General features: G+C 37.5%; 1 protein-coding gene and 1 long non-coding RNA gene across 3 annotated transcripts in view; one reads left to right on the forward strand and one right to left on the reverse strand.

Annotated features, from left to right (window-relative positions):
- LOC143677085 (uncharacterized) overlaps positions 1-21,688 on the reverse strand; it is a 63,873-nt gene extending 42,185 nt beyond the window's left edge. Inside the window, exons 1-2 of the long non-coding RNA XR_013172373.1 lie at positions 21,574-21,688; positions 19,453-19,508 (exon numbers count right to left, since the gene is read on the reverse strand). This is a non-coding gene — a long non-coding RNA (uncharacterized LOC143677085). The remainder of the gene's footprint in view (positions 1-19,452; positions 19,509-21,573) is intronic.
- A 60-nt stretch (positions 21,689-21,748) lies between these two features.
- The window catches only part of FNTA (farnesyltransferase, CAAX box, subunit alpha), a 32,234-nt gene continuing 29,746 nt past the window's right edge, over positions 21,749-24,236 (forward strand). The window contains exons 1-2 of one of the 2 annotated variants that reach the window (XM_077152643.1): positions 21,749-22,007; positions 23,167-23,252. In XM_077152643.1, coding sequence (XP_077008758.1) covers positions 21,802-22,007; positions 23,167-23,252 — 292 coding nt within the window. In that variant the 5' untranslated portion in view covers positions 21,749-21,801. Of the gene's footprint in view, positions 22,008-23,166; positions 23,253-24,236 lie in introns of those variants that run through there. The other variant, XM_077152642.1, reaches the window with a different exon arrangement.

The raw sequence follows: 24,236 nt of genomic DNA on the forward strand, positions 1-24,236 counted from the left end.
CAGAACTGACAGGATATATATATGACAGGATAAACGTATATATTTATATATGTTTTCTGTATACATATACACCCACTAAGAGATTTATTATAGAAATTAACATGTTGTAGGCATTGATAAATTCAAATGCTGTAAGGCAGGCCACAAGTTGGAAACACTGAAGAAGGTGAAGTTGAATTCCCTAGGAGAAGCTGGCTGGCTGAAGTAAAGGCAGAAATTCTTCTTTTGGATCTCTGAAATCCTCAATTCTGAGTTACAACCTGCAACAACTTGGATGAGGTGACTCCCTTCATTGCTGAGGTGGCAATCTCCTTTGTTGGTTGTAGATGCAATCACACTTAGATGGAATCAATCCACTATAGATGCAAATCTATCTACAAAATAATTTACAGTAACAACCAAGCCAGTGCGTACTTGACCAAACAAGTAGACACCATGACCTAGCCAAGTTGAAACATGAAATTAACTGTCAGTTTAAAGATTATGCCACTGTTCATAGTAAATAAGAAATACTGTTTGAGTTTTTCCCCAGTACTTGTGATAGATTTTGTGTTGATTTGGGCTAGTTGCTGGTTGGCCAAAGTTCCTACAGATAAAAATTACACTTGTCTTCTCCCCTCGGAGTCACCATGTTAACGTGATCAATTTTCCCACAAACAGTATAGCAAGAACCAATAGTAGAATATTTACATTCTTTGACAATTTAATTTCACAACAATGAAGCATTATTGTTGAGACAGCCTGTTTTAGGCAAGAAATACCCATTTTCCTGCTTTTTTAATTCCTTACAAGTAAATTCACCCTTTTCCCCACTTACAACATTACTAAAATACGGTATCTTCAGTATTATACAGTGATATATACTGAGTATATTTTTATATTTAGATTGTATATAATAATCTATTTTTATAGAGTAGAATTTTATATTTAGATTAATCAGCTAGGTAATTCTAAAGTGAATTTAGCATAAGGGAAGGAAAACTAATATGCACATAGGCAAAAAAAAACTCCATTATTTTAATGAAACATTTTAACATCAAAGAGAGAAATATGTATTCTCTACTCATTAGCTGAAAATAACCATTTTAGGTTTAGCATTTATGGAGTGCCTGCTCCAGGTTATTTAATGTTGAGGTGGGGGATGAGGAGATAGCTTGAATCACAAAAATTAAACCAAAATAATGTTACTGCATTCAAGGACTTGTATGATTAAATAGGACACAGCTCAGAAAATTCCTAAATAGAAACACATGCAGCTGAAAGCCTACCAGTTTGCCTTAAGTACATTATGCTACTGTTCTGTTCTTGCTGCACCACAAACCACTCCAAAGTTTGGTGACTTCAAGCAATATTATCTCTCACAGGTCTGGAGGCAGGCTCAGCTTGACTCAACTGGAGTCCCTCATTCAGTTGCAGTCAGATGACTGAGGGTTGACACAAGACTCAGCTCAAGGCTTTTTCTCTCACATGGTCTGGCACCCAGACTGATAGGAATGGAACACCTGATCAAGCAACTCTGTGCACCCAACCTTCTGGCATGACTAGCTTGGGCTTTCTCACAAAATGGAGTCGCCATGTACATGGACTTTTTACATGGCAGCTAAATTCCCTTAGAATTCCAGAGTTCTAAGAGATCCAGGTGAAGGTGTCAAAGTTTCTTATAAACTAGCATCTTGAACATCACTTCCAACCTGTTTGTCAAAACAGTCAAAAGCAAGGCCAGAATCAAGGGGCTGACAGAATATACTCCACCTCTCAATGGAGAAATGACTTGTACATATAGCAAGGTAAGGAACTGATGGTGGCAATCTTGAAGGCAAGTTACCACAGTTATTTTTCCGGATTCAAAAAGAAGGGAAATTGGTGCTAAGAAGATAATACTCCTGAAGTCACAGTCATTCTCATTTTCTATTGCTTATGCTAAGCACATTCACTGTCATGCAGAAAAGTCAAGTACATACTTCAGTGTATCTACAAATACTGAGGTTGATACTACAAAGAACTCCAGGTAAGTTTGAAACCATAAATACTATGGTACTTTTTTTGACAGGCGTCTAGCCATATGTGACATGAGTTTATATCCTCTACCCTGATAGTTAATTACTGGACTGTATTTTAAGGAAATAATCCAAAGTATAAATATGCATTTATGTGTAGTGGAAACTGTCCACATTCCCAGCCAAGGTCCTCCATTTGTACAATAGATGCTAAAGGGCATGCTTCCAGAAAATTTCCATTCTCTCTTTGCATTTTCAGTTTTTTCCCCTTTACTGAACCATTCACAGCAACATAAAAACATGCTCTTATTTCTTCTGTCTTCAAACTCTGTGAATTTTTACTTTTTAGCTGCTTAACTGATGTATAACTGACATACAGTATAATGCACATATTTAATGTGTACCATTTGATACATTTTGAAATGTATTGTTACTATTGACAACATCATGACAATCAAAATAACACATCTATCACCTCAAAAAATTTTTTCAGGTCCAGTCCCTCTGTCTGTCCTGGCCTTCCTTGCTCCCCCAACACCCATTACCATCTCCAGGCAACCAGGGATCTGCTTTCTTTCACTGTACATTGTTCTACATTTTCTTTACCTTTATGTGAATGGAATCACAGTCTACAGATTTTTGTCTGGCATCTTTCACTCAGCATAATGATTTGAAGAATCATCCAACTTGTGTATATCCACAGTTAATTCTGTGTTATTGCTGAATAGTATTCCATTGTATTGAGTACCACAATTAGCTTGTTCATTCACCTGTTGATCATTTGGGTTGTTTCCAGTTTGGGTCTCTTAGAAATAAAGGTGCCATGAATGTGTATTTATAACTCTTAACGTAGATAAGGGCTCCACACCAAGCACCAGGAGAAACAACTAGGGGGTGAACAGCCAGGTCATGTTGTGGATGTGTGCTTATCTTTTAGAAACTGCCAAAGTGTTTTCCAAAGTAGTTACACCATTTTGACCCAGGAGCAGATTATGAAAGTTCCAGTTCTTATACAGCCTTGCTGATGCGTGTCCATCTTTTTTTATTTCAGCCATTCTAGTGAGCATGACATGGCATCTCACTGTAGTTTGGATTTGGTCTGTCTGTTTAATTTTAACCACTGGATAGATGCATAATGATATCTGGTAGTGTTAATTTGTATTTCCCTAATGACCAATAACATTGAGCAGTTTTCTTGTTCTTATTTTGCCATCCATATAGTTTTTCAGATAAAATGATGGTTCAAATCTTTTTATTATATTTCTTTTCTCTTTTTTAAACTTTTGTTTGTTTCTTGTTTTATTTTGAAGTGAAACATAAAATATATTTAACCTAAAGTTAGTTTAAAGGACATAATTATAATTTTAACCTAATTATCATTTTAGGCTTGTTTAGAAAACCTGTAAGCACTCATTGTTTATATGGTTGTTTATAAAACCTACAAGCACTCGTTCATATGAAGCAGTCATTTAGTACATTTGAGAAATACTTTCTGTTTCCTGGAAAGAGGAATTGATAGTTGGCACTAAGAACCACTCTTTCACCACTTAAAATGCAGTATATATTTTGACAAACTGATCATATAATTTCTGAAGGAATAGTGAGAAAAAATCAGTCCTGGTATCACATGCACATATCCACATGGCTTCAGTTTTGAGTGGTCAGGTTTGCTTAAATTCTAGTGGCATTATTTATATAATCTCATGCTATAAATTCTTGTGAATAAAATCCCACATATCCAATATTATTAATAAATCCTACACTTTGACAGGCAAGTAGTCTTTTTTTTTATTAATCAAAAAAAAGAAAAGAAATTAACACAACATTTAGAAATCATTCCATTCTACATATGCACTCAGTAATTCTTAGTATCATCACATAGATGTATGATCATCATTTCTTAGTACATTTGCATCGATTTAGGAAAAGAACTAGCAAAACAGCAGAAAAAGATATAGAATGTTAATATAGAGAAGAGAATTAAAATAATAATAATAATAAATATATATATATATATAAAAGGAAAAAGAAAAAACAACAACAAAAGATACAAACAAACAAAAAACTATGGTTCAGGTGCAGCTTCATTCAGTGTTTTAACATAGTTACATTACAATTAGGTATTATTGTGCTGTCCATTTTTGAGTTTTTGTATCTAGTCCTGTTGCACAGTCTGTATCCCTTCAGCTCCAATTACCCATTATCTTACCCTGTTTCTAACTCCTGCTGGACTCTGTTACCAATGATATATTCCAAGCTGATTCTCGAATGTCGGGTCACATCAGTGGGACCATACAGTATTTGTCCTTTAGTTTTTGGCTAGACTCACTCAGCATAATGTTCTCTAGGTCCATCCATGTTATTACATGCTTCATAAGTTTAGTCTGTCTTAAAGCTGCATAATATTCCATCGTAGGTATACGCCATAGTTTGTTTAGCCACTCTTCTGTTGATGGACATTTTGGCTGTTTCCATCTCTTTGCAATTGTAAATAATGCTGCTATAAACACTGGTGTGCAAATGTCCGTCTGTGTCTTTGCCCTTAAGTCCTTTGAGTAGATACCTAGCAGTGGTATTGCTGGGTCGTAATCCATTCTGCCAGTCTATGTCTTTTGATTGGGGAATTCAGTCCACTAACATTTAGTGTTATTACTGTTTGGATAATATTTTCCTCTACCATTTTGGCTTTTGTATTATATATATCATATCTGATTTTCCTTCTTTCTACACTCTTCTCCATACCTCTCTCTTCTGTCTTTTCGTATCTGACTCTAGTGCTCCCTTTAGTATTTCTTGCAGAGCTGGTCTCTTGGTCACAAATTCTCTCAGTGACTTTTTGTCTGAAAATGTTTTAATTTCTCCTTCATTTTTGAAGGACAATTTTGCTGGATATAGAAGTCTTGGTTGGCAGTTTTTCTCTTTTAGTAATTTAAATATATCATCCCACTGTCTTCTAGCTTCCATGGTTTCTGCTAAGAAATCTACACATAGTCTTATTGGGTTTCCCTTGTATGTGACAGATTGTTTTTCTCTTGCTGCTTTCAAGATCCTCTCTTTCTCTTTGACCTCTGACATTCTAACTAGTAAGTGTCTTGGAGAACGCCTATTTGGGTCTATTCTCTTTGGGGTGCGCTGCACTTCTTGGATCTGTAAATTTAGGTCTTTCATAAGAGTTGGGAAATTTTCAGTGATAATTTCTTCCATTAGTTTTTCTCCTCCTTTTCCCTTCTCTTCTCCTTCTGGGACACCCACAACACGTATATTTGTGCGCTTCATATTGTCATTCAGTTCCCTGATCCCCTGCTCAAGTTTTTCCATTCTTTTCCCGATAGTTTCTGTTTCTTTTTGGAATTCAGATGTTCCATCCTCCAGTTCACTAATTGTAGCTTCTGTCTCTTTAAATCTACCATTGTGGGTATCCATTGTTTTTTCCATCTTTTCTACTTTGTCCTTCACTCCCATAAGTTCTGTGATTTGTTTTTTCAGATTTTCTATTTCTTCTTTTTGTTCAGCCCATGTCTTCTTCATGTCCTCCCTCAATTTATTGATTTCGTTTTTGAAGAGGTTTTCCATTTCTGTTCGTATATTCAGCATTAATTGTCTCAGCTCCTGTATCTCATTTGAACTATTGGTTTGTTCCTTTGACTAGGCCATATCTTCAATTTTCCGAGCGTGATCCGTTATTTTCTGCTGGTGTCTGGGCATTTGATCAGATTTCCCTGGGTGTGGGACCCGGCTGGTTGAAAGGTTTTTCTGTGAAATCTCTGGGCTCTGTTTTTCTTTTCCTGCCCAGTAGGTGGCGCTCGTGGCGCTCGTCTCTCTGTGGGTCCCACCGGTAAAAGATGCTGTGGCTCCTTTAACTTGCCAATCCGAATCTCACAGTCGGCCCGGGAGACCGCGCGTGGAGGGGGGGTCGCCGGCCGCCGCAGCTTGGGGGAGTGCTGGTCCAAATTGCCCAGCTGGCCCAAGACGCCAAGCGTGGCAGGAGGGCCTCGCTATCCAACGTTCCCAGTCAGACCGGGAAGCCACGTGTGTGGAAGGGACCCCAGTTGCCAGCCGCCCCGCCCGGGAAAGCGCGCACCCCTCGGGTATCTCACCGCAGCGGATTCTCCCTGCCCGTTCAGCCGTTCCAGAATGGGGTACGCTGTCTTTTTGGTCTCTGTCGTGGCTCTGGGAGCTGTTTCGTATTGTTTCTGTTTCTTTAGTTGCTGTTCTGGAGGAGGAACTAAGACCCGCGCATCTTACTAAGCCGCCATCTTCTCAGGAAGTGCAAGTAGTCTTCTTGACTCTTGCTTTTTTAACTAAGGCTGATCAAATTTATTTTTCCATGCTTTTTTTAAAAAATTTATTTACAGAAGTTGTGGATTCACAAAACAATCATGCATAAAATACAGAATTCTCATATATTGTCCTATTATTAACACCTTGCATTGGTGTGGAATATTTGTTACAATTTATGAAAGCACAGTTTTATAATTGCACTACTAACTACAATCCATGGTTTAACTCAGAGTTAACCTGTTTGTGTAGTGCAGTTACATGGACATAAAAAAAATTATTGTTAATATATATTAACATATATACAACATAACATTTCCCCTTTTAACCACATTCATGTAATAATATATATATATATTACATGCAAATGTTTGTGCTACCATTACCACCATTCATCAAAGGAAATGTTTCTTGTTATTGAATTTGAAATTTCTTTGTATATTCTGTACTCAAGTCCTTTATCAGTTAAGTGATGCGTAAACATTTTCACCAATTCTGGTGCTTGGTTTTTCATTTTCTTAAGTGTTTTTTGAAGGCAGAAGTTCTAGATTTTCATGAACTACAATTTATCCAATTTTTCTTTAATGGATTATGCCTTTTGGTGTGAATCTAAGAAATCTTTGTTTAACCCAAGGCCACAAAGATTTTGTATGTTTTTTCCCTAGAATTTCATAGTTTCAGAAATTACATCTAGTTTCCTTACCCATTTTGACTAAGTTTTGTGTATAGTACAAGGTGTGGGTTGAAACTAAATTTTTTTTTTTTTTGCACAGGCATAAAGAACTGTTGGTTGCACTATTTGTTGAAAAGACTACCTTTCTGCACTAAATTGTATTTGCATCTTTTTTTGGAAATTAATTGACTTTATATGTGTGAGTCTCTTTCTGGACTCCTATACCATTGATCTGTTTCCTGATATCAATAACAGCCTGTCTGAATCACTGTAATATTAAAGTGTTGAAATCATAGTGTAAGCCCTCCAACCATTTTTCAAAGTTTTTTTTTTTGCAATCTAGATTCTTTGCATTGCCATATGAATTTCAGAATCAACTCATCAATTTCTACAAAAAAGAATAATAAAGCCTACTGGGCCTTTTTTTTTTGGATTTGTGCTGAATCTATAGGTCAATTTGAGAATTGATATCCTTTTTTTCATTTTTGTGAAAAATAAATTCATAAAAAAGCAATACATTTCAAAGCACATTGCAACAATTAGTTGTAGAACAAATTTCAGAGTTTGGTATGGGTTACAATTCCACAATATTTGGTTTTAACTTCTAGCTGCTCTAAGATACTGAGACTAAAAGAAAGATCAATATAATGATTCAGCAATTATACTCATTTCTTAACCCTACCTTCTCTGTATAACTCCACCATCACCTTTGATCTTTTTCTCACTCTTTAGGGGTACTTGGGCTATGCCCATTCTAACTTTTTCATGTTGGACGGAGAACTGATATCTTAATATTGAGTCTTCAATCCATGTCTTTTGTCAGATATATCCTAAGTATTTCATATTTTTTATTTCAATTTCCAATTAATACTAATAGAGAGTCAACTGAACCAACTTTTGGCTTTATTAATTTTCTTTTTTTTATTTCACTGATTTACATTGACCATTATTTTTCCTTTTTTTCAACATACTTTGGATTTCCTTTGCTCTTCTTTTTCTAGTTTCTTGTAACATCTGAGGTCATTGGTTTGAAATCTTTTTTACTCTCTAATATAGGCTTTAGTTCTATAAATTTCTCTACTGCCTTAGCTGCATCTTCCTGTTTTATATATTATGTTTTATATGTTATGTTTTTATATGTTTCTGTGTTCATTCAGTTCAGAATATTTTCTAACTTTCATCCTGATTTCTGCTTTGACCCATAAGTTATTTAGAAATGTGTCATTTAGTTTCCAAATATTTCGTGATTTTCTAAGAATATTTCTGTTTTGACAATCAAATTTAATTCCACCATGGATAGAATATACTTCGTATGTATGAGTCTGTTTCAATTTATTGACACTTGATTTATGACCGTTACTACCACCTGTTTTTTCTTGGTCACTTGTGCTGGATTTAGCTCTTTTCTCCAACTTCTAATCTTTGAAATGCCACTAAGATTCAGACTTTACACCTCTTTTCTTTTCTATCTACACTTAGTCCATTGGTGATCACGTTCAGTCTCATAACTTTATACAACAAATATATGCTAAAGACTCCTAAATTTGAATTTTCATCATGGACCTGACTAAGCTTCTGACCCATATATTAAGTGCCCGCTTGTATACGTTACAAGGTATCTTAATCCTAACAAAGCCAAAATAGCTCCTGACTGACCCCCAACCCTGCCCTAAAGCAAAGAAACAAAATTTCTCCTCTTGCCACAGAATGCCTCCTATCAGTAAATGTCAACTTCATTTTCCAGTTGTTCAGGCTCAAAGCATTAGAGTCATCCTTTGACCCTCCCTTTCTCTCACTACTCAGCCCCTCCACCCCACAATCCAATATGTCAGCACACGTTGACAGATCTACCATCAGAATTTAGCTGGAACTTGACCTCTTCTCACCACCTCCACCATTACCATCTTAGTCTAAGATGGTATATCTCTTCTGGGTTATTGCAGTAGCCTCCTCTCTAGATTCCCTGCTTTACCTTGCTTAACATCCTGCTATATTTTGAGTTCACTAAAGAAGTCCATTCTCAATACAGAAGTCATAGTGATCACAGTGACTTTACTTTACAGGATAAATCATATTATGTCACTCTACTATTCAAAATCCTCCAATGACTTTCCATCTCACTCAAGAGTGAGCCTAAGTCCTATAAAGCCCTATGTAATCTGCTTTAACTCTCAGATCTCATCTCCTCCTACTCTCTCCTTCAGTCACTACAGCCCGATGACATTGGCCTCCTAGATCCATGAACATACCAGACCCTCCTTCTTCAGTGACTTCGAACTCTTGCCAGGAATGGTCTTCCCTCAGATAACTACACTGGCTCACTCCATCTCCCTCAAATCTATATTCAAGTGTCATTTACTGAATTAGAACTTCCCTAACACAACCATCAATTGTAACCTTTCCTCTCACTTTGTACCTCTGTTCTCTGCATTACCTCCTTAGCACGATCACTAATACTCAAGAAATATTGTGTTTATCTTCTTTGTCTCCCTGAGTAGAAATAATACAGCTTTACTTGTTACTGAATTTATATAAATAGAATTGTATAGCTCAGCAGTCTGTTTATAAGATGCATCCTTCTTATTGTGTGAGCTGTAGTTCATTCACTTTCATTTTTGCATGTATTGCTACCACATTGTACTCTCGAGCATTTGGGTTGTTTCTGGTTTGTGACTATTACAATGTCATTACTAACATTTTTGCTCATCTATTCCGATGCATGCAAACACATGTTTCTTTGGGGTATATATCTAAGAGTAGAATTTCTGGGTCATAAGAATACGTAACATCAACTTTCCTACATACTGGCAAGTACTTTCCAAAGTGGTTTCAGCATTTAAAGCTGTCAGCTTTTTCATCTTTGCTAATCTGGTAGGACGTATGCTGAAATGTTTTTAATTTGCATTTCCTGACTGGTAATCAGATTGGGTACCACTTCAAATTTTAATTTGCTATTTGGCTTTACTCCTTTGTGAAAAATCTGTTTAACCCAATTTTTTTTAGGTCTATCTGTATTTTTTTTTTAATTTTGTAGGAATCCATTATATATTTTGGATATAAGTCCTCTGTGGTTTACCTTTTACTTGCTAAATGGTGTATTTTGATGCATAGATGTTCTTAATTGTAATATAGTCAGATTTATCAATTTTTCTTATAAATATCTTATGTTAAAAATTATTGTCTTTTTATGTCTTGTTTAAATTTTTTTTTCTGACCCAAAAGTCTGAAGATCTATTTTTAAATATTTTTTATTGTGAAGTATTTTATATATCTATATAAACAAAAAATGATAAATTTCAAAGTACATTTTAACAAGTTGTTTTAAAACAAATTTCAAAGTATGGTTTGCTACAGTTCTACTAGTTCAGTATTTCCTTCTAGCTGCTTTTAGACACTGGAGACTAAAAAGAAGTATCAATATAATGATTCAATTGTCGTATTCATTTGTTAACTCCTATCTTCTGTGTTACAAGTCCTTCTTCTTTGATCTTTCTCCCAATATCTAGGGATATTTGGGCAAGGACCATTCCAACTTCTTCATATTGAAAAGTAGTGTCATTATGGGGTAGGGGGATACAACTGGTTGATGATTTTGGAGAGACTGGGTAACTGGGTTTCAGAGCTTATTTGGCCTAGGAACCATCTGGAGATTATAGGTTTTTGAAAAATAAACTTAGTGAGTGAAACTTTTATAGGGTTTCTTTATGGTTGTATTAGTTTGCTAAAGCTGCCAGGATGCAACATGCCAGAAATGGAATGGTTTTATAAAGGGAATTTATTAAGTTACAAGGTTACACTTCTAAGGCCATAAATATACCCAAACTAAGGCATCCAGAGAAAAATAACTTGGCTCAAGGAAGGCTGATCTGGAAAGGGATCTGGCTGGTATCTGCTGGTCCTTGTTCCCAGTTCCTTTGCTTCCAGCTTCTGATGCAAGTGGTCCCCTCTCTCAGCATCTGCAGGCCTTCACTTAGCTCCTCCAGGACACAGCTCTGGGTTCTGGTTTGGTTAGCACTCATGGGAAGGCACATGGCAACATCTGCTGGACTCTGCCCAGGTGTAGGCATCTACTCTCTTTGTTGGCACTCCAAGCATCTCCAAGCATCCATGTCTCTGTCAGCACTGAACCAACTGTTCTCCAAGCATCTGAATCTGCATTTCCAAATGTCTATGTCTCTGTGTTCTAGTTTGCTAGCTGCTGGAATGCAATATACCAGAATCAGAATGGCTTTTAAAAAGGGGAATTTAATAAGCTGCTAGTTTACAATTCTAAGGCCAAGAAAACGTCCAATTAAAACAAGTCTATAGAAATGTCCAATCAAAGGCATCCAGGGAAAGATACCTTGGTTCAAGAAGGCCAATGATATTCAGGGCTTCTCTCTCATCTGGAAAGGCACATGGCAAACACAGTCACAGTTTCTCTCTCGGCTGGAAGGGTACATGGCAAACACAGCATCATCTGCTAGCTTTCTCTCCTGGCTTCCGGTTTCATGAAGCTCCCCGGGAGGCATTTTCCTTCTTCATCTCCAAAGGTCACTGTGTTACCTTGGAGTAACACTGTGTTACAAGCAGGCTGGTGGATTCTGCTTCTCGTGGCTATGTCGTTCTGCTCTGCTCTCTCTGAATCTCCATTCTCCAAAAATGTTTCCTCATTTATAGGACTCCAGTAAACCAATCAAGACCACCCAAATGGGTGGAGACATGTCATCACCTAATCCAGTTTAACAACCACTCTTGACTAAATCACATCATCCAGGGAGACAATCCAATCACAGTTTCGAACATACAGTTTTGAACAGGGATTATTCTACTTTTATGAAATGGGATTTTGATTAAAACATGGCTTTTCTAGGGGGCATACATCCTTTCAAACCAGCACACTCTGCACCTCAGGTTTCTCCAAAATGTTTCCCCTTTTAGTTTTACTTTAGTAAACTAATCAAGACCCACCTTGAATGGGTGGAGTTACATCTCTCCGTCTATATTTAGTAACACAGGTCATTACTATAGCAATGCAGATATTTGTATGAACTTTCTACTGGATATTCTGAGAACATTCAGTTTTGACAGCTGATCAAATGATATCTAAGTTAGTGTTTAATACTTAGAATTTAAGAATTTTGCTATCTGAATATGTAGATTTTTTCCCTTGTTGCCTTAATTTTAAATTGGTTTTGAAACTTACTGCAGAAACACAGGCTTTACAATGATTATATGGATACTTTATTTAAATATGCCTAGGGTTAAGCTAACTAAGAAATCCGTTGTTGGTGGTTCTAAGTGTATTGTTTGTTTTCTTAAATAAAAAAATAAATTAACAATAAATAAATAAATACAAAGGAAAATAAAAAACAGGAAAAAAAATCAAAAGGCTACATACACAACTGAGTGTGTCACATCTCCATGGAAGCAATCTAATCAAAAGTTTCTGCCATTCAATATTGAATTAGGATTAAAGAAATGGCTGCCCCCACAAGATTGGATCAGGATTAAAACATGGCTTTTCTGGGTTACATAATAGTTTCAAACTGGCATAAGGGTTTACAGGAATATTATTGATTAGAGCTTGGCATACTATGGCAATTAGCAGTATCTGGATGAAGTTTGCATAAGAGTAATTTCAAGAATAGCCTCTGGACTCTATTTGAACTCTCTTAACTACTGATACCTTATTTTGTTACATTTCTTTTCCCCTTTTGGTCAGGTAAGCATTGTCAATCCCACAGTGCCAGGGCCAAGCGCATCCATGGGAGTCATGTCCCACATTGCCAGGGAGAAGTACACCCTGCTTGTCATGTCCTACATAAGGGGTAATGATTTTCCTTTCAGAAATGGGCTTAAAGAGAGGCCACATCCGAGCAAGAAAAGAGGCTCTCTGGAAGTAACTCTTTGGCATAATTATAGGTAGGCTTAGTGTCTCTGTTACAGAAAAACTCTGTTTCATAAGAGCAAGCCTCACCCTCAGAGAAATCCTTTTGTTGTTCAGATGTGGCTTCTCGCTCAAAGCCAACTTGGGCAGGTGAATTCACTGCCCTCACCCCTATGTGGGACATGACTTCCAAGTGTGTAAATCTTTGTGCTAAGGTGGGACATGATTCCCAGGAATGAGCTGGGACTTGATATTATGGGATTGAGAAATCCTTCTTGACCAAAAGGGGGAAGAGGTAAATGAGACAAAGTTTCAGAGGCTGAGAGATTTCAAATAGAGTCAAGAGGTTATTCTTATGCATTATATAGACATTCCTTTTTAGTTTTTAGGGGATTAGCATAGCTAGAAGGAAATACCACAAATTGTTGAACTATATTCCACTATTCTTGATTCTTGAAGATGACTGTGTAACTATATTGCTTTTACAGTGTGACCATGTGATTGTGAAAACCCTGTGACTGACACTCCTTTTATTTTGGGAATGGACAGTTGAGAAAAAAAAATATGGAAAAATAAATAAATAAGGGGATATAAGAGGTAAAAAAAAAAAAACTAAGTAGATTGCAATACTAGTGGTCAATGAGAGGGAGGGGTAAGGCATATGGGATATATAGGGTTTTTTTTAATTTTTATTTCTTTTTCTGGAGTGACACAAATGTTCTTAAAATGATCATGGCGATGAACACACAACTGTGTGATGATATTTTGTGCCAGTGATTGTAATACTTTGAATGGACTGGATGGTGCATGAAGATATCTCAATTTAAATAAAAAAAAAGACTGAGGGCCCAGAGGTCTAGGAAGAAGGCCAGCAGAGATAGCCCTGTGCCTTTCCATGTAAGAAGAACCTCAGTTGAAAGTTACCTCCTTTCTTCTGAAGATCTATACATTACCTAAATAAATCCCCTTTTATTGAAAGCCAAAAAAAAAAAAAAAAAAAAAAACTGAGGGCTTGGCCTATTAAGTTGCAAGTCCCTACTGTTTGAGAGAGTATTAGGGATTTCCCAGGTGGGAAAGTATAATAGTTCCATATTTTTTTCTCCAGTCCCTCAAGGGACTTTGCCAATACTTTAAAATTATCTGTTGAACATACCCTGAAATGTATTCAGATATTAAATTAAGCTATACAGAATTACAAGCCCTCATTCCTAATTCTAGGCTCCATGTGTTTAGACTGGTTAACTGAACTGGCCAGACAGATTAAGTTAGATCGTGTGCCACAGAAAATTTAGGTTTTGGACAAAATAAACTCTCTTCCTGTGGTCTCATGCAGTAGTTGGAATTCTGAAATATAGACAATATCATCCTTTACCCTGTATTCTTATTTCCTTAGTCCCAACCAGATCAGCTTTGTTCTTATCTCTAATTAAAGCCTTATCTCTTTTTCAGCTTCTTTAACAGTGGCTGTATGCAGCAACGCTGACTTTCAGAGCTGCAGAACTCCAGCTCAGAGTCTTAGTTGTCACACAGGTACCGAAAGTTCCAGGAAAATACCAGGTTATGCACATATAGCACAGCATCTCAGAATTAAAAAATAACGCTAAAACTCAGGACTAAATGTGACTGCATAACAGCTTACAATCTAGGCCCCAATTTTCTTTTCAGTATTTTCTAAAAGAGACCATACAATACTTGTCCTGGCTTAACACAATGTCCTCATGATTTATTTTGTTGCATGCCTTATGACTTCATTCCTTTCTTTAGCCACACAGTATTCCATCAATGTATAAACCACTGTTCATCCTTATGCTTCTCAGACAACATACCCTTTGGCCACATCTATCCATGGGTATCATAAGTAGATTTTCTCTTATGTTTTCATCTAAAGGCTTTATTGTTTGCCTTTTAGATAGAGGTCTTTTATCTATATGGAATTGACTTTTTAGGTAGCCTGTGAGGAAAGGATGCAACTTCATTTTTTTTCCTATATGGATGCCTCAATGTCCCAGACCATTTATTCAGAAGATCATCTATTTCTCACTTATCTGCAAAGAAGTCTTTGTCAAACCTCAAGCATCCATATACACATGAATTTATTTGTGCATTCTCTATTTTGTTCTACTATTTCATTGTCTATCTTGGCATCAATACCATTCTCTCTTTCTTAAAAAAAGGAAAACTTTTATGGTAAAATATAACACATATACAAAGCAAAGAAAAAAAAAGCAATAATTTTCAAAGCACACTTCAACAAGTAGTTACAGAACAGATCCCAGAGTTTGTCATGTGCTACCATTCCACCATCTCAGATTTTTCCTTCTAGCTGCTCCAGAAAACTGGAGGTTAGAAGAAATATTAATATAGTGATTCATCAGCCACACTCATTTGTTTTGTTTTGTTTTTGCTTTATCTTTTAAAAAAATATTTTTACAGAGAAATTTCCCCACACATACAGGCCAACCATATTATAGAATCAGTGGCTCACAATATCATCACATAGTTGTGTATTCTTCACCATGATCATTTTTGGAACATTTGCATCACTTCAGAAAAAGAAATAAACAGAAAAAGAAAAAAGAACTTCATACAATCCCTTACCTCTCATTGACAACAGTATTGAAATCTACCCCTAATATCTCCCCCTATTATTTATTTTATCCTTATTTTTTTTAAATACCAAACTCTCTTAATCACTACCACTAAAATATTAGAATTAATTGATATTAGCACGGTGGCTAAATATAAAAATCAATTTAATTCCTTTATACCAGAAAATGTTAGAAAATGCAAATCTAAATCTTACGAAATGTGAAAGTGCTCTACACAGAAACTATAAAAATTCACTGAGATATGTCTAAAATCCTAAATAGAGATATACCAGTTCATGGATTGGAAGATTTAACATAGTAGAGATATCAGCTCTCCCAAAATTGATCTGTAGATCTGATAAAACCTCAGTTGCATTAGTTTACTAATGGTGCTGGAATGTAATATAACAGAAATGGAATGGCTTTGAAAAAGGAAATTGTGCTGGTTTGAAAGGAAGTATGCCCCCTAGAAAATCCATGTTTTAACCAAAATCCCATTCATAAAGGTAGAATACTCCCTATTCAATACTGTATGTTTGAAACTGTAATCAGATCATCTCCCTGGATGATGTGATTTAGTCAAGAGTGGTTGCTAAACTGGATTAGGTGATGACATGTCTCCACCCATTTGGGTGGGTCTTGATTGGTTTATTGGAGTCCTATAAAAGAGGAAACATTTTGGAGAATGGGAGATTCAGAGAGAGCAGAGAATGGTGTAGCACCACGAAGCATCGAGTCCATCAGCCAGCGCTTTGGAGATGAAGAAGGAAAACGCCTCCCAGGGAGCTTCATGAAACAGGAAGCCAGGAGAGAAAGCTAGCAGATGATGCCTTGCTCGCCATGTGCCCTTCCAGATGAGAGGGGAACTGTGACCGTGTTCACCATGGGCCTTCTCACTTGAGAGAGAGACTTTGAACTTCATCGGCCTTCTTGAACCAAGGTATCTTTCCCTGGATGCCTGTGATTGGACATTTCTATAGACTTGTTTTAATTGGGACATTTTCTCAGCCTCAGAATTGTAAACTAGCAACTCACTAAATTTCCCTTTTTTAAAAGCCATTCTGTTTCCAGTATATTGAATTCCGGCAGCTAGCAAACTAGAACAGGAATTTATCAAATTGCAAGTTTACAGTTCTAAGGCCATGAAAATGTCCAAATTAGGGAACCAACAAGAGGTTAACTTCACTCAAAAAAGGCCAATGCCATTCAGAACACCTCTGTCAGCTGGGAAGGCTCATGACTGGCATTTGCTGGGGTCTTTGGCTTCTGGACACATCTCTCATGTGGGAAGGTACATGGCAATGTCTGCTAGCTTTCCCTCTGGTCTTCTTCAAATGGCTTCCCCAGGTATATTTTCTCCATGCATCTCCAAAGATCTTTGGCTGTGTGGGCTCTAAAGCTTTTCCCAAATGATTCCTTCCTAAAGGACTCCAGTAAGCAACCCCACCTTGAATGGTGGAAACACATTTCCATGGAAACCACCTAATCAAAAGGTCCCACCCACAATTCAGTGGGCCACATCTTCAAGGAAGCAACTTTATCAAGAAGATTCCACCCAACAATATTGAATGAGGATTAAAGAACATGGCTCTTCTAGGGTACGCAATACTTTCAAACCAGTACACCAAACTCTCATTAGGATGGGATTGGGGGTGGGGGTGTATTTGACAAGTTGACAGACTGTCAGATGGAAAGTCAGAGATGCAGGATGTTTGATGGTAAGAAATGTACTCGGTCTTTGTTTATCTGAAAATATATTTATTTTGTTTTCTTTCTTGAAGATTTTTGCAGGACATAAAACATTTTTTAAAAAAAATCTATGTTGGCAGATGTTTTATTTCAACTGTCTGTGATTATTATTTCATTGACTTCTCCCTTTGTCTCATTTAGTAATTGGGCTGCAACCAATCACTGCCTTGATGTTTTATGCTGACTGTCTCTTGACTGGGCCCAGCTGTGTATCTTTGGTGGTGGAACAAGACAAACAAGAAATGGGATCCTGATTCAACCAAACAGGATTAACCAACTCCCTTTCACCAGTCCTCTTTTCTATCCTACCCTCCTTTTTCTCTTTCTCTCTAGCTTGCAGTTTTCTTGGTACTAGCTCCTGGAGTGCAACCAATGCCCTGATGATATCACTGTGACTGATTATAGGGTACAGAGATTGTTGAAAGAGGAGCTGAAGCTGGGAGATCCCTGGAAAAAGCTGAAAGCTGACAGTTCAGACTCTTAAGAGGATCCGCAGGCACATACTGATGATCAACCTTAGGGAGGAATCTTTGGAAGAGTTCAGTCCTTTAGCTAAGTGACAGCTATGCCAAAGAAAAACTCATAGCAACAATTTCCAAAACTCAAAATTTAATTTATGATGAGTTATATATTTGAAATAGGTGAATTTTTGTGTTATGTAAAATACACCTTATACTGAAAATACACCTTAATAAAGGTGTTAGGAACTAAGGAACAGCTTGTACTATAATCACTTGGTAAGCAGTTTTATTTACACACATGTATAGTGGTTTAGTTAATTTAGAGAATATAAGGGTATGCTGGGTTGAAAGTATTGTGTACCTCATTACAGCCATGTCCTTTAATCCTGATTCAACATTGTAAGGTGGAAATCTTTGATTGTTTCCATTGAGACTGGCCTGCTCAATTGTGGGTGTGACTTTTTTATTAGTTTGCTTACATGGAGTTATGGCACAGCCGATTGTTGGTGTGGACTTCTAATTAGATGGAGATATGACTCCGCCCATTCAAGGTGGGTCTTGATGAGTTTACCGGAGTCCTTTAAAAGGGGAGATATTTTGGATAAAACACAATTGCTTCAGAGTTGACAGAGAGAGACATGTGGAGATGCTTGGAGTGCTGACACAGAGAGAAGACACCTAGACACAGACATTTGGAGATGCAGAGCCCGGCAGACATCATCATATGCCTTTCCATGAGATGTTAAGCAAACCAGAACCCAGAATTGTGTCCCGGAGGAGCTCAGTGGCTCACAGACACTTAGAGAAGCCACTGGCATCAGAAGCTAGAAGCAACAGAACTGAGAACAAGAACCAGCAGACACTAACCACATGCCTTCCCATGTGACAGATACTGGCTTTTCTTGAATCAAGGTAACTTTTTCTGGATGTCTTAGTTCGGGCATTTTTATGACATTAGAACTGTAAACTTGTATCTTAATAAATTCCCTTTTAAAAGCCATTCCATTTCTGGTATATTGCATTCTGGCAGCATTTAACAAACCAAAACAAAGGCAATATATATTTTACTTATTTGTTGATTGATTGGTATATTTAACAACCATATTAGTTGCTAAATATTTTTAGTATCAACCCTGCCTGGGTCTCTCTCCCTAGGAATCATGGTACCTGAATAGCCCCAGGTAACCTGATGACAAAAGCTCCAGGTAACCTGATTGACAAAAGAGGCTGCACCAAGGACTGACTAGAGCAATGGTTCTCAACCTGGGCAGCACATTAGCATGCCTTGGGAGCTTTTAAAGTGTACTCTAGTACATTTAAAAAAAGTGCCAAGGCCTCACTCTAGACCAATGAAATTAGAATTTTCGAGGGTAAGGTCTAGTCACTGGAACTTTTTAAAAGTCTCCGGATGATTCTAAGGTGAAGCCACTGTTAAGAAATACTGGACTAGAGGAAGGTAACCTTTGAAATAGGGAGGTCATTTGGGTTATGTTGGGGTCAGTGTCCTAAGTGTTACCCTACTCCATATCCTATCACAAGCGCCCTCAAACCCAGCATATTTGTAAGGTATGGGGATAATAACTGCTCTGCTTTCTCTACCAGGTTGTTATAAATCTCAAATTTGATAATTTTGTGTGTCCTGCCAGCCATTCATGTATCCTTATGAATATTCATCTAGAGCCACATGTCCTTCCTTCTCTGTTATAAAGTCTTCTACTTAATCCCACCATTTCCTTTCTCTGGCTTCCATCTTTCTGTCCTTATTTTCACCACACGTTTTATACTGTTATAAATATTCTCAAAGATTGATAAGAAAGCAGGATAGTTAAATATTTACCCTGTATCTTTCGAAGACAGCACTCAGGGACATAGTTCTTAGTACATAGCAGGGATCTGAAAGACAGTGCCAGTTCCAGAATTCAACTTCACACAATTAGTGCGTTCAGGTGGCAGTCTGGTCCAAAGGAGGATCAGTCTTTTTACATAGATTGTATTTTCATTGAGACAGGTTTTGTGAGAGGGCTGATCGGAGTTTAGAGTACTTGCAGTGGCAGCAGTAATTGCTTTTCTCTTCCTACCCTTACAACTTTAAGCAATATGTTCTGGAACGTATAGGTAGGTATAGGTTGTTGAAATAGAGTTTGGGGAAGTGCATAGCAAAAGATCAGGAAGGACAGGGAATCTTATATCGTGGTTCAGAATAATAAATTTTCCATTTAAAACTAAAATTTGTCAAAAAAAAGGACCCGTTAAAATAAAAACAAAACAAAACAAAAAACCAGAAAACTATATGTGGATGTAAATCCACAGGAAAAGTATTCAATGTACTACCAAACTAAAACAGGATTGAATGTCAAAGGGACTTTTTCCTAATTTGATCAAATCAAACTTTCACCTTGTTGTCATACTTAGCTGTCTTGTTTTGTTTAAGGAGGGGGAGTGTCTCAAATCCTTCATCCAGTTAAAAAATCAGCAAAGCCTATCAGATCACCCTTTAAAGTATATCCAGAATCCAACTACTGCTTATTACCTCCACAACTAATGTTCCAATGTTTTCCAAAACTGTTGACCTGATCCACAATATAAAGTAAGAAATATATTTTACAACATGACCTATTATGTCTGAATATGTATAAATAATAAAAACATTACCAAAATTAATTTTTTTTCCTAAATACAAAATGTACTCTGATATGTTCTACTCCATTCTTTTTATTAAAAAAAAAAATGCTGGCCATGGAGTCAGATGGAATGTGGATGCAAAATTTGGGATAAATACCTGTGAATTCAAACTGAGCCCTTTGAAGGCTCAGCTTACCAGGTGTGGAGCTCTGCAGTGAGTTTGCCTGTTGGGAGTTTTTTTTGTCAGGTCCCTCATTTATTCACCCAGTGTCAGCTGCCCCTCAGGCCATGCTGGACCTTTCTGTTGCCTGCACTTTCTGACTCTGGCCAGCAAATCTTTCTTTGGAGGAGGGCTGGCATATCCCCTTCCCCACCACAAGAGGACGAAATTAATTTCATGATCCACAATTCACATGATGAATGAATCAAATGTAAACACTTTAACCTTTTGCCTGGACTATTGCGGTGCATCTCAAACTGGTCTCTTTTCATTCTTGCTCCTCAACCATTTATTTTACATGCATTAGGGAGAGTAATCCTTCAAAAATGTAACTTACATGTGCCTCCTTTGTTCAGAACCTTCCACTGATTTCCACTTAAAACCAAATTCTAAATTCTTACCCTGCCCATACTCCTTACTTCTTTAACTTCACCTACTAATTCCTCCCTGTCATTCACAGGGTTTCAGTCATATTGGCATCCTTGCCGAAGCAAGAACACGCTAAGCATTCATTTCTTGTTCTCTCTAGCTAGCACATATGTCTCTTATTCAGGTCTCTGCTCAGTAACCCCCAACAAAGCCTTCTTGACTACCCTACCTACAAAGGCACCTACCAACACAAATATTTTACTTCCTCATTTATGTTTTCACTTACCACTACTGACATGACACAGCTATTAGTTATCATCATCTTCTTCACTAGAATGTAAACTCCTTGACCACAGAGACTCTGTTTTATTCACTGCTGCAGGCAAGTCTGGCACACAACAGGTGGTTAGTAAATATTTGTTATATGAATGTATTTCCCTTTCCTTTAACGTCTACATCTATAACTTGTATAATTAAAAAATTAATTTCAAAGAATAAAAACCCTGGGTTACTTAAGTTCTGCGGTATAAACCCTCAGCATTCAAAGGAAAAAAATGTGTGCAAGAACATAAAGTCCTTAAAAGCTTAAAGCAGAGCACTGGAGGTATGTTTCGTTGAGTTAGAGGGCAAAGGATCTTCAGCTTACCCTCACTGTACTGCATCTAAGCCTCCATCAAAAAGGGTAACCATCTCCCCCATCTGGAGCAAATTAATAGCCCTAAGTATCAAGCATTTGGAAAGGCCTACCGATGGCATGAAGTAAAGGAAACCTGGGGGGCGCCTTGGGGGGCGTTAGGAAACCTTCCCTGTGGACCCTTCCCTCCAGCTCACATCCCGGGCCACTCTGGCTCGCATCTCTATGGTAAGAGGGTGAGAAAACCGGAAGTGAGTTGCCGCGTGGGGGGAAGCGAGCGAGGGGCGGGGCCGGAGAGGGGCGGGTCCTTCGCCGCCACCTCCGCTGCGGACCAAGGCGAGATGGCGGCTACCGAGGGGGTCGGGGAGGCTGCGCAGGGCAGCGAGCCTGGTCAGCCCGAGCAGCCACCGCCCCAGCCGCACCCACCGCCGCCCCAGCAGCAGCAGCAGCTGGAAGAAGAGATGGCAGTTGAGGCCGGAGAAGCGGTGGCGTCCCCTATGGACGACGGGTTTCTGAGCCTGGACTCGCCCACCTATGTCCTGTACAGGTAACGCCCCCGCGACATAGCCTCCGCGCTGGGGGCCCTTCCCCAGCAAGTGGGGGCAGTCCTCAGTCCATGTCTCCGGTCTCAGTGTGTTTGGGCTGAAGTTTTCGCGGTTTTGTTCCCCGGCGGGCGGGGAGACGCACTCTGCCGAGTCGGGGGCCCGCTTCCCTGGCGCTCTTTTCGGGCTTGCAGCGTCTCGGGGATTCAACACTCTTTCAGAGAGGAAGGGGAGAAGCTGAAAACCTGCGATATTTCTGTGGCTTCTCACCGGTTTATAAGGAACGTAGAAATACAAACACCGGACAGCACTCTCTTAGGCTGTCAGGGTGCCATGATTCATGAATTTAAGAAACTTCCCGCTTTTTTCCATGCTCCCAGAAGTCTTCTTACTGAATGCACATATATAGTACTTAATACCTTTACCTTGTTTAATGCTCGAAACAGTCTTCTGCAGTTGATGGGTAATATTATCATCCCCATTTTGTAGATAAAGAGACTGAGGCCGAGAGGGTTAAGTAACTTTCTCAAGGTCGCACAGCTAGTAAGTGTAGAGCCTATATTCCAATTCAGGCAGTTTATCTGATTCCAGAACCTGCAACTCTTACCACCTGGGCTACATTTCTGGTATACTATGAACTAATAGTGTTTACTTTGATTTTAAAGTGTCAGTTCCTAGCAAATTGTTTTCAAATTTTTTAAAATGCTCGGTGACTTCAGATAGTCTTTTGAATTAAGGGAAAGCTGATTCTTAGACCGATGAATTAGATTCATTTGGAAGTTAAAAGCATTGTGTACTTGCTGCAAACATTTTTCAAAATGTTAACTTATCAACTTTTTTAGTGGGAAGATTATTTTATCTTCGTTTTACTTTAATATGTAAAACACAGTGGCAAAAATTGGTCATGAATGGGGGCCACGGTGGCTCAGCAGGCAAGAACGCTTTCCTGCCATGCCAGAGGACCTGGGTTTGGTTCCCGGTGCCTGCCCATGTGAAAAAAAACAAACAAACAAACAAAAAAATTGGTCATGAAGGCTCAAACCGTGATAACATTAAGATGTTTTAATATTAATGTACTTGTAATTGTTGCCATTTTTAAACTCCATAGTTCTCTTTCTTATGTGTTTGAATGTAATCATTGAAAAAATGTATATGTATTTTCAGGGACAGAGCAGAATGGGCTGATATAGACCCAGTACCGCAGAACGATGGCCCCAATCCAGTGGTCCAAATCATTTATAGTGAAAAATGTAAGTTTATTTTTATTAGGAAAATGGTTTCTAAGTCAAATTTAATAGCAAAGTTGAGAGTCACAATTTTTGGTGACAAGATAGAGGACAGTTTTTTGTCTAATAAAGCTCTGAATGACTTAAGGTAAGCTAACTGTATGTTTCTTCATTTATTTTCATCGTAAATTTTATTTTGTCCAAAGAATGGACATATTCTAAGTATAATTAATGAATGTTACATTATAATATATAATTGCTACTGTGTCCTACTTTTTAATCTGCATGTAAAATACAGCATAAACAAGTAATTGATTTAGCCTAAACTTTCGTGACTATAATCAGCATTTCAAATATGTTTTGGCAGTGAAGTGTTAAAATTTAGTTGGAATATAGTCATTGGTATTAAAATGAGTGGATTCTTTTTTGACAGCTTGTTCATAATGAATGTGAAAATATTCTGTAAATTGAAGGTCATACAAATGTTAATGGTTCTACTAGGAGTGAGTGAGTAAAATGAAATGCTAATTTTGTAGTTATCTATGTATTTCTTTAAGTTTTTTTGAACTATATATCTTTTATACAGTTTATTTTGAGGAATACACATTTTCTTAGGATCTGTACAAAATTTAGTGCATGAAAGTGACCTTGTGAAGATGAACATTTGTCATACATTTTTTAAAAAGTGTTAAAGCATAGTTAGTAATTATCCTTTCTAAACAGTTTGCACAGCTTTTAAAACCAGTGCACATTTGTTGCAAGAATAGAAAGTTTTTCAACTCTAGTGAATTGTTAATTTATTCATGCTCTTAGCCTCTCTTTCACTCTTAATATCTCATTTAGTCTTTGTTATCCAAGATTATTCCTCTTTTACAAAAAGCATATTTTTTTTTATTATTATTATAAAGTTAACACCAAGAATTGTTTGAAGGGAAGAATAATGGTATGGGTGGTTTGCTATCAAATATGAAAGTGAACTACTAAAATAATTAACATTATGGAACTTGT

The sequence above is a fragment of the Tamandua tetradactyla genome, chromosome 3, assembly GCF_023851605.1.
Source record: "Tamandua tetradactyla isolate mTamTet1 chromosome 3, mTamTet1.pri, whole genome shotgun sequence".
NCBI lineage: Eukaryota > Metazoa > Chordata > Mammalia > Pilosa > Myrmecophagidae > Tamandua > Tamandua tetradactyla.